At 32.5% G+C, this 12,324-nt stretch overlaps 1 protein-coding gene across 5 annotated transcripts in view; it reads left to right on the plus strand.

Moving 5' to 3' along the window:
• Positions 1-12,324, plus strand: part of Ih (hyperpolarization activated cyclic nucleotide gated potassium channel Ih) — a 186,481-nt gene that overhangs the window by 12,466 nt on the left and 161,691 nt on the right. For all 5 annotated transcript variants that reach the window (XM_089705384.1, XM_089705383.1, XM_089705386.1 and 2 more), the window contains exon 2: positions 2,283-2,736. In XM_089705384.1, the coding sequence (XP_089561510.1) occupies positions 2,690-2,736 (47 nt within the window). In that variant the 5' untranslated portion in view covers positions 2,283-2,689. The remainder of the gene's footprint in view (positions 1-2,282; positions 2,737-12,324) is intronic.

A 12,324-nucleotide genomic window follows, 5' to 3' on the forward strand; every position in this document is an offset into this window, starting at 1 on the left:
CAAGGCTAATAATATACGTTACATAACTTGGATAAGGAATAAAAAAATTTGAATATTGTTTTCTTAATGTGCAGGAAAATGTAACAATGGAAGTCTTCCTCCTTTTAAGCTTACTCATTTCATAGTTATTGCGAGTGAAATGCAGACAATTTATAGGTTAGGATAGATATAGATCTACAACCTCATAATACTTTACATTTTGTTTACTGTTATTGCAGAAACAGCTACAGTAGAAGTCTATATTTTATAATATAGCCCCACAGGCTAGAGTTACTTTCAATAATTGATATTGTTTGCATGTAATAGCATAGTCATTAGCAGTTACGAACACATTCTTAACTTCTAAATCAATTATATTTGTTACCTATTTTATATTCATAACCTTCGTGCCTGAATTATTTCGTAGCATAAGTACTGGAAACCATTGAAGGTGATTAGCCGGCTTATTAGTATCGGAACACCAGGCTGGGGGATAATTTCCGTCTTTCGCCTCGACGACCACGAGTTAGTCTATTAATATACTTAAGTGCGAAACCGCCGGTCGATAAGCCGTAGCAATGTCTTGGCACTGCAATATAAAACCTCATTTCTTTGTGAGCAGCAGGGCGTCGTCTTGATGGTTAACCCGGTATTAGTTTCATAGACGATAAAATACGTTGAAAAACGTGAGCGAAGATGATCACGCCTGTAATATCGGGGAGGTAGAACGTAGACAGGGTTGCGTAGTACATCCATACAGCACACTTATCTATATGTGTAGAATGGGCATATTGGACTCCAAATTCAGATACTATTCTAGTAATACTTTTACGTAAGGTAAAGAGAATGAGAGAATCTATACTTAGTAGATAATCTTACTCCGGATATGACTGTCCATTCAGATTACGAAATAAAAGTAAACAAGCTGTAATTTTTTTTATGAAGTGTCAAATTCAACGTAACGAAACCAATTAAATTTCGTTATAAATACAATAATTTAATATTGAAAACATCCATAAACTTATTGTTAACCTTTATTTCACCCGAAATGCTGATCTCTAGACTCTTAGGAATATGTATAATCTGATATTGCCGACCGTTTGTATTTCAATATATCTAAATAACTTTTGATTTTCCTTTGATCCTTTCATGATTTGAATATAACTAGAGCGGCATGGAAAACCATTACGAACTTTATTTTATAAAAGATAAGTTTCCAACTTGTGTTTTAATTAACGTTGAAAAATAACAATGCACTTTAAAATATAAATATAACTGGATTCTGAGGACGTATTCATACAAAACAAATTTGCTTTTCATTCATACATCTTTCTCTAGTGAGGAGCGACTTACAATCCCATGCAGTTAATCTCATTACGCGTGTTTATTGTTTTGTTTGTAGATCTATAAGCTTTGGAATAACAGGCTTTGTGTCTGTGTTTATATTGAGTCAAGACGTTGTTTTTGGATCTTCTTGTGGTGTAGTTGTCAAAAAGATAAATCTGATTTTGATTTAGACTAAGTTTTACCAAAATTATTTAATAAAGAGAAGAGTTATTCTTTATCTTTAGACTTTATTGGATTTTTAACTATTTCTCTATGTACCGTTTGAATTTTTTAAACAATACATTCTTCTAATAGTATGTTTATAGCATTCTCATCAGCAGAATACATTTTTATCTCTATGTTAGTGTAGAATCATTACAAACATTTTAAAATGCTATGCAAAAACTTAATTTAAATATATGGAGGCTATAAATAAGCAATCGAAACGTATCCAGCTGAACTAATTTAGGAAACCCAGTTTAGACCGCCACTTCATGCCGATATCTATATTAAGGCGTAGTGTGGTTCTTACAAGAATTTGACCTATTTCATAAATTCGTGAGAGGTCAGTGTAGCATTGTAAGAAATTAGATTACAAGTATCAAAGGATTATATGGACTTGCTCACCGGTCATTTCATTAACGTGAAACGTGAAAAGGACCGATGCCTTCTTGTCGTGTAGAGCAAAAATAATTCGCGACTTAATTAAACAAGCGTCAGCTTACATCAAACATTGAATTCATAATGAATGAGGTTTTCCTGTTGCCAAATTGTTTATCTTCACGTGTATTTTGTGTGCTTTAAAATGAGAGAAAATATTATTTTGTGAGATATAGAATTACAGTCGATGATAATGTTGAAAGATTTTAATAATTGTAGAGCAATTTGTGTTTAAATTATTATCTCTATTGTATAACAAGCTATCTGCTTTCGATTTCTTGTGTAACAAATAAATAATACACATTTCTTTGTTTCAGATTCGACGATACGAAGCACGACGATAACAAATTATTTACACAGTGTAATCGACGAAGCGCCTTAAACAATTATATCAATTAATAAGCTAGCTGATAGATAGTCTTATAGTGTACACAAGTGCCAAGCCGTGCGCGGTATAGTATAGACATATACACATATATAAAGCTACGTTCGCATGAGTCGGTCGGTGTAGTGTCTCGGTGTTAAGGCCGTGCGGTTCGCCAAGATTGAGGTGGTCGGGTGCGGGTGGGGCAGGCGCGCGCGCGTGCGTCCCTTGCGCGCGAGCGGCATGTTGGCGTCGCAGCGCTCGCAGTCGTGCAACGAGGAAGGCGCGTTCTTCGGCGCGCGCGCGCTCCGCCGGCCGCGCGGGAAAGGCAGCGGCAGCCCGCCCTGCTAGGGGTACGCCATGTCGCTGCGCAGCCTGCACCGGAGGCTCTCCTCCGTTAATAACACGTGAGTGACTTTCTTTTTTAAATTAAGCTTTTGGAAAGATCAGATAGATAGGTTTAAGTTATGGTTTCGACTGTATCACAATTATTTTGGTACGATTGGTATTTGATTGTGACGTTATTACGACTTCAGCGTAGGATTTCAATCACCTTGAACACAAGAAGAGTAAATTCAAAACGCAGCGGAGGCTCTGCTCCGCTAATAACACTTTAGTGATCTTTCATTTCTTATTTAAGCTATTGAAAGAAAGAATAAAAATTGAGCGTGTGTGCCGAGCGAACGTGTCAGAAGTGAACAAGCAAGATTAAAAGATACCAAAATCGTCGCCAATCCTTGACGTGATGGTATTACGCGCACGCACCTTAAGAAAAATGTATTTTGCCTAAGCCCAAAAAACACACAAAATTAAATAGAACAGAACTCCAAAAAGAGCTCTACATAAAGAAAAACAAAAGCCCTTTGGCAAAAAGGGGACCAATTTTGCTGTGCCTTTTCACAGCCCAGCACTGATTTTCAGTGGCCCCTGGTTTGACAGATTAGATAAATGATTAAGTTATAGTTTAACATTCGACTGTGTCCCGATTTTGGTGCAATTGATATTTGATCACTACGACTTAAGCGTAGGATTTCAATCATCTTAAACACAAGAAGAGCAAATTCAACAACAAATTATATTTTAGTGTGTGCAATGGTGTGGTAGGATTCCCTGTACGTTATATTTTTAATCAACGTACATCCTTAAAGTTGGTTTTGGTTTGTTTACTTTAGATTAACAAGTAAAAATACCTATATAAGGAATTTCTTTAAAATTGTGTTATTCGATACTAAGATGGAAAGAATAAAACTTTGGTATTCATATTCATAAATTATTGTACACTGACTAAGTTGCTTAAAAGAAACAATTGAGAAATTATAACGGTAGCAGTTGGAAAAATAATAAAATTCAAGAATCTGTTAAAAGAAAAGCGAAGCGTCGATCGATCAAATAAGAATCTAATAAAAAAGCCTTTTACTGTAAATGGATGAATGGATAAATGTTTGTTTACTCGAAAACACGATATAATAAACTCATATCGTTTATACGATTATCATATTCCGCATTGTGTTGAAAGCTTCGTCATTTCGTATTATACTTTTAAATAAATCTTGCTAGTTGCTATGTTATGTTAGTTCTAATATATAGAATAAAGATACCCGTAGGTAATACAAGATTTTAAGATAAACCTTGTCAAAATTAATGAACACAATATTGTATTGCTAAAGATTTACCCCTTACATGCGCTCTAATTACGAGTATAAATTAATAGAGCGTATCATTATTGTATTAAATTGAAAAATAACATTGAAATAATAGAGCGTACATATAGTATTAAATTGAAAAATAACATTTTGATTTTGATTTATTTATTTTATCATAGTGCACACTAACAAACGTGTTTTTATTTACTGCTTGAATGATGGACTAGGAAACTTTTTTTTTTAATTATCAATGATCCGAAAACAGTTCACAATTACTAGAAGAAAAAATACACACAATTCACATTAAAATTTTCGGTCCACGCTCGTTTAAAATCAGCGAACATCTTCAGTAATTTCGTTCAATTTGACTGAAGTTTCAGCGTTTCTAGCGAAACGCGATCCGCCACGGCAGTGAACAAATGTGAGTCGAGGTGTGAATATTCGATTACTAGCAGTCAGGTGCAGAGCAAAAACAATCGGCGATCGATAAAAAGTTTTGTTCTGGCGCGTTGGTAATTTATAAAGCGCTGCTGCTGGTTTTGGAACTACGAAAAATATAGGGGAATTCGTGTCGACGCTCACATTGATGGTTAAAAGTGTAATTTTAATTTTCGAGATTATTTAACTATGCAACATACAAGAAGTTTTGAAACGGCTCTATATTTATTAATTATCAAATCGTAATTTTCGTTTTTTGTAGACACTTGTAATGGGATATTCTATTATGATTTAAAACAAGGTCGTACCTCTTTTCTAACGTAGGAACCAGCTAGTTTTAAGCAGTGGCTTATTAAAAAAAAACAGCTAGGAGACTGTCCTCACGGTGAACTTAATGTTACAATAATATTGTACCTAACTCTATTGTTCCCATGAATATGTAATTATGTACACAATTTACTAAGTCATGGTTAATAACTGCGATTCACAATCAGCGATATAAATCATATTGATTGATGTATCACTTGGCAAGGTCGGCTGATTGTTGATATTGAAACTTAGATCGCACCTCGATAGTCACGCTATCAACGACGCCATTTTCTTTGCGATTTCATACATTTCGCAAGGACAGTTGTATAATCCAAAGGTTGTAGGAATTTGAATTCTTTACAATTGGTAATTTAGGCATTCATGTTTGTATATAACATTTATTTGTGTTTATGATTGTTACGAAACAAAGATAATTGTCGTAATACCGATAAGTAAATTTCAATGTTTTAACACGATTTATATTTTGTAAGGGTCAATATTTATAACTATGACTCGCGTATTCATTCGTTGTGGATCAATCAAATACTACAGATAGCGGAAAATTTGAGCATTCAGTGATTTGATCAATTTGATGTTAACTGTTTAAGAATAATGCATAATAACCTCATCACCCACAGAACAAATCATACCTACTTTAATTACTAAGACACATAGAAAGATAAAATCTTATGAATTATATAAACCTATTCAAACAGTTTTGATTCGCCGATGCTATAGGATACATTAATTATTAGGTTAAAACTGTATTAGACAACCTAGCCTTAGGAGTGTATAAATTCCCATTTTTAAGTACCCAATTGAAATATTTTTAGTAGGATACATTGATGAATGTGCAGTGATGGTATTTGACTAAGTTATTCCACTTTAGTCTCCCGCATTTGAAACTCCATAACTCAAAGAAATCGTACCCCATACATAGTACTGCATGCGCAGGCCTAACTTCGATATCCGTACATACGCTTCTATTTGCTATGTATATACATAGTAGGTAAACATTGGAATTGAACCTAAAGCACAAACAGTTGGAAGAACTATTCTAGAATAGTTATTTATTTACTTTATTTTCAGATCTGTTCAAGCTTGAATGAAATTTTATACCCAGGGTTTCGTATCTAAATACATTTTGCAAATTAAAAGATATTTTCTGTGCTTAACAACTTGTTTTTCTTTAATTCCTGACGTAGCTCTAGTTCCTATGAAATCTGCTACTAATTACAGTATAATTCGATCCATTCATAAAATCTTGTCAAGAGTTTATTTCAAAGTCTTAAAAATTATTTAAAAGCTTTTTCTTCCGGATGTTATAATTAAAGTTATTTCACTAAGAATCGTGTTCATTATCTAGTCTACCTATTGTCTACGTACATTGTGCAAAAAAACACCACCAAGTCGAAAAGCAAGCCCATAAAAATAGCATGAGCGTGCATAAAAGATCAATTTCTCGTGCCGGATTATAAATGTTTTGTTTTACATCACCTGTCGGATAATATATTGGAGTCCAGCCAAGATATAACCAGTGCTTTGTCCAATATCAGATTTGCCCTGATTGAATTGCACTGCAAAAGTTATGCCCTTGTGTATGTAATGAAAATGGTTTCCACACGGAAGCGCTGATAATGTGATATTTTAATAAATGTAAAATGAATGGATATGCAGAATTTCTGATATATTCTACGGGAATGTGCCGTCTCGTTCTGGCCCGACTCGATATTTAATGTCGTATTGCAATTCAGGTGTAGGTATTGAAAATGTATTTCAAGAGGTACATTGCGTCGTGGGCCTAGTAATGACTTCTGTAAGTAATATGAAAGTAACGTCGTCATAACTTTACCTGGAATGGATTTGGAAGTACATTGACACAGATAATTAACATTGGTAAAGATTATGTATAACAGGAATTTCTTCGATAAGAACACTAGAAAAAGCAAAAGGTATTAATAGTTAGACATTTAAATTGTATAATGAAAGGGAATCAAACACAGTGTAAATACCGACCAATTTGGCTTTGCAGGTCTGGAATCATACACTTTCAGTCACTTTTTATTGGAGGACTCCGCGAATGAAATCACTAGCGTAAGTCAGCTAGATTAATGAAAGTTATCTAGGTAGTACTGACAAACAATAAAGTGGGCGTTGAAATATTAAATCCATGTATCCAAATTATCTACAAACTTTTATACTCACTATAGATATTGTTAAGGTAGATATGAATTTATAAACTCAGCGAGAAACAAAGTTATTCAACCACATACATAAGACGGATAAAATTGCGAACAAAAACTAACACGGGAATATTGTTCTGCAGAAATGTAGGTAGTTGCAACTCCTTAGTTCAAATCTAGGAAACTGCTCTCAGTTATCTTCCGGGATAGTGGACTGTAACACGGCACGATAAGGTTTAAATTTGTTCATTTATTAGGTTCGGAAGGTCTTTGGCCAGAGTACAAGGGTCACACCGCAAAGTGGATTTGAAACCGCACAGAATGTATTTCCGGACTAGGAACATGTAAAGGACGATGTTTAGATAAAACTGAATGAGAAGATTCCGTGAATATACCTTGCGATTCATGTCTGAATAATCTAGAGACAAATATTAATGCTTTCAAGTTAATTAACTTGGTATTTAATGGAATATGCTTTGCCAAAGTACGAGGTAACCGCACTTTTAAGCAAACAACATCTTTTTCAGGACATCCGTGATAATAAATACAGTTTCTTTGTTTTCGCTAAATAACAAAAATGAAATATTTCGTTATATTTCAAAGTAATAACGAATCGAATTTAAATGTTTTCTCTATTTCAAAATATTACAAAAAATACACTCAGGTTAATTTTTTGTACTATTGTTTTAGAGTAGAGCAACATTTTTTTCACTAAAACTAACAACGAGATTTGTATTTGAGACTACTTTGTAATACTATGAAACTTATTCGAATCGGAGTAAAAAGAAAATCATACAACTCCATTAAACAAACATATGGGCTATAATTTATCAGATCTTAGCAGTAAAAACTAATGTATATGCAAGACAGAACAATGAGTTAATAAAACCTACATTATGTCGTGTTATTCCATTGAACATATATCATATACATATTTGTCCCATTGTTCTTAAACACGAAGATAATTTATCGTTCGAAACATTGTAGGAATAATAAAATAATTATATTATCCTCTGATACATCTGTCTAGAAATCTTCGTGGCGGGAAACAAAAGCCGGAGGTTGTAATTAGTATCTTTATTGTTCCCACGATCCCTTCTCGTATTACCTGTATTTCTAGAATAAAATACGTTATCTTATGATGCGATACCTTTTTAGAATATTGGATAAAATTATATTTGAGATCTGGCTTAAAATTATATTACATGACAATTTAATTATGATTTGTGAGGTCCAGTCAACCTTCCGTTTGCGTGAAAGACAATGCTACTTTCACAAAAATATTAAATTAATGCGTGCTAGCAGAAGATTTTTTAATATAAATAGTTAGTAATTTAAGCATTGATTAGCATAGCCCCTTAATGAATAAATTCATTGCAAATTACATATAGTTTGTGGAAGAGCATGCTTGATAATTATGTCGACTTATTTAATTTAATTATTTATTTATTTTTTTGATATAAATAAATATCAAAACCCGTTTAAAAATTGTTTGGGCCTGAATAAATTGTCTGTAAGTCAATTAGTCAAATGTTTATTGCATCTCTTCAATACAGTGCACACAATATTGCTACAAAAAACACAATCCCAAAAACGCATAACATGAAATGTAAATCGCGTAGCAACATCTTTCCTATTTATTTGTATATCTCTGCAAATACCCATACAACAAAATATATATAACTTGGGTAACTATTGAAAGTGTAGGAGGACCTCCCGAGAGGCAAAGAACCTCCACGAAGCGATGCCTCGCAGACCCCTACCCTATCTATTGGATATTTTCCATACGATATATTTTGTAGTTTCATTTTTCCCGCGTAATTATAGAATTCTATTAAAAATGACATGAATATTATAATACACGCGGTTTTAAATAAACCAATGTACAATAATTAGTGGCTTTACAGATTTAAATGGTTTTGTATCGTGTTAAATGAATAAATTCGATACTGAAAATGGTTTTTCCATTACTTGTTATATATTTTCTGTGCGTTTCAATTTGGCGTTGAAAATGTTTTCAATTTAATTCATTAAAATAAATGTATTTTCTTTCTTCTTCTTTCTTTCTTTCTTTCAATTTGGCGTTGAAAATGTTCTTAGTTTGTAAATGTTATGAAATATGTTTTTATATAATTAAAAAATGCCTGCTGAGTAAATATTTATTTAAATGCAAGCGTATTCTTTTTAATGTGATTATAACATTAATATTATATTTGACCTTCCTATTAAGTGAATAATTTCAAATATCGTTTAAAATCCGTCAAAACTCATTTGTTTCACCAAAGCGTTTAGTTAAATTTTCATGAAACCTAAACACTATTCATAGACATAATTCGTTAATACGCCAACGTAATTAACTTTACCAAAATATCACAGCCATTCATAACTAATACCATTAAGAGAAGCACAACTAAATGTTAGATAATCCAATATAAGTGCTTAGATAGAACTCGATACAGAGAATTCAAGGTTGATGTGACGAGATTCAATGACGTCAAACCATTCTTAGACGATCTATTCTCGCCTGCATCTTTTAGATATTTTAAAAGTGCATAAAATTCATGTTACCAGAAGGCTATGTGATAGAGATTTGATATAAGTTTTTGTGAAGGTATTACGATATAACTAAAGAAGATCTTCAAATGTTGATAAGCTTTAGTTTCTAACCTTAACGAAATCTGAAACCCACAATATTAAATATACTAGATACTGAAATTTATAAATCAGCTATAGAATAATTATTTCTGCAATTGACTCTAAAAAGGTACCTGTCCACGAGCAGTGGAGTCCATGTCGCCACAAATATCAAGGTATTTGGGTCAACGAGGCTTCTTAACGTTAAAAAGAATAAATGAAATCATAATGAAATGAATGGGACAAAAGAAATGTATAAAGTTTAACAAAGGTCGGTTAGGAGAGGGCAGGCGCGTGACTTTTCACGCCGTGACGAAGTAGGTTAATGAATTAATTACGTTATTGTAAGGAGGATAAATCGTTATTTAATAAGAGATTTTGAAAGACATCATGTTTCTATAGATCATAATTTAAAGACGAACTAGACTGAATAGTATTTGATTTTTCCGTCATTTTCTTACGGTGTGAAGTCGAAGCAGTTATTTTTAATATTTATGAATTTGCTACAAACAAAAGGCTATTCTAACTTTTCGCTTTTAGGAAATTTAAGAAGTACTGTTTCGTCTATTTTTGGATTATTTTAATTTACACGCAAAATATTTCGTAGCGTTGAAGAACAAATGTCTGCTAACAAAAAACATATTCAGAATTCGTCGTAATATTTTAAATTTTACTGTTATCATTCTAAAATGTACGTTCCAAGTTAAATTTAATTTGAATAGAAAAACTGCATCTCCCACATATTTTGTTTATTCTTTTTTTATTCAATTGTAAGTAATAATACTGATGTTAAAAGCGGTTCTAGCATGTTCATACGATAAGACTGTGTAATGCTGACTGGATATCTGCCAACTATTAATAAATCAATACTAAGTTGTGTTGCCAGTAGGAAAATGTGATATTGATAAGCACTTTAATGAATGGCCGTATCATTTTATAAATCTATTGGGGAATCAATTGGTGAGTCATGTTGAGTTAAAAATGGGAACAAGACTCTGAATAAGACTGTAGAATTATGGAACGTTTACACTGATATTTAGTTCTAGAATAGCATATAGGTACGTGCTTTTTACTCATGGCAATATTCCTAATTCAATTTTGAATACGTTATGTACTTTAGCTTTTGTGATAGAAGAAAGACAACGTGAATCTAAACACAAAATTGTAAAGAGTGTTCACGGAGGTCATTATGAAGTTTCGTATTAATTAAGAAAATGCTTATTATATTATCACTATTATGTTATGAGTATTCCCTACAATGCAACTTTGCATTTATGACAGAAATTAAATTTCATTGCAAATACTTCTTTTGATTTTTGGATGGTTGGATGGAAAGTGTTGAACAAATGTTATATTGTTTTGATTTGTGGCTAAGTAGATGTGCTGTTTATTGTAACTTGTAACTTAGTATCTGCTTGAATCATATTAATTGACTATTTATATTTATAAATAATTACGAGCCCAAAATTATAAACAAAAAATTGTTTTATTTAATGTTAATTTCTTGGCATATAAAAAAAAATGAAAACATTATCATACGTTGTAAAATATTATGTTACCAACTATATTTCCGGTCCTTTTACATTCTCTTAAAACATCAGTAATATTTCACGTTGCAGAAATATGAACGGCTCAAAGCATTTTATTACCGTATAAAATATCGCGGATCAGTACAAGAATTATCCGCACCTCACGCACGAAACAATAAAGCCTTTTAAATGTTTTCACATTTAAAAAATATATCGAACGCTCCAGATGGCAGCACTTGGCGTGGCGCCAAAATGTTTGTATCAACCGACCCTCGACTGATATAATAGCGTTTCCAATTTTCGCTTTTTTAATTATCATGACTTTGACGCCGAGGGACTGCATCGCGTTCATTAAATTTTTCACCGATACCCTTGACACAAATGCATAAACAACCACAACAAAATGTTTCCGATAATTCAAGGTCCTTGTTGCTTTCAAACAAATTCCTACGCGTAGTTTGAAACTTTAACTGCAATTTCTTTTCAATTATTTACCAATGCGTCTCTTATAATCCTTCCCATTATTGTTAAAGGTTTCTAGGTAAAGTGTTCCAAGGAGAAATAAAATTTAATAGTTCACCTTTATACGTCTTTGCATTATGTATCAGCGCTAAAGAATTTCTTGCCGAACCGTTTCCTTTTATTCTCTCTTCTACAAATTCTTGCGATCCATACATATGCATATAAAACGCTAAACATATGTCATAAACCAAGATTAATTAATATTTCTGTTCTATGAATTAGCTTTCGTATAAATAAAATTGGTTATATGAAAAAGTTTTCTACGATTCAATTATATTAATCCCGGTTAAGTAATTGGAAGCGAAACCACTTACGATCGGTCGATGCAATTAGCGGAAAATAAAAACTGTACGAGATACAAATACTTTTTATACTCAATCATTTCGATACCAGATCTATATTTCTTGGTAAAATTATTTTTGTACTTTGATTGATTTGTAAATTAATACGCTCTTATAAAATCACTGTCATTATTTTATCGTTCCTTTGTTGTTATTTTGAGTTGGTTTTTCTTCTTTATTAAGGGCTCGTTATCTAGTTCTATTTCTGAGCATGTGGTTGAAATAATTTGAAGAGAACTTAGCAGAAACTAGATGTAGATTCAAAATGAAAACCTATTGTTACGTATCATTTGCGAATGAGTAAGCGAACTTCAGTTCTATATAAAACTTAGGCCATATTCGTGGTTTAATTTGGCTGACTTTTATGTCTCCCCAAGCAAGTAGGGCGCTATAAAA

The sequence above is a fragment of the Colias philodice genome, chromosome 16 (genome assembly GCF_061535455.1).
Source record: "Colias philodice isolate Cphi_HAF_F1 chromosome 16, ilColPhil1 Martin Lab GWU primary, whole genome shotgun sequence".
Classification (NCBI taxonomy): Eukaryota; Metazoa; Arthropoda; class Insecta; order Lepidoptera; family Pieridae; genus Colias; species Colias philodice.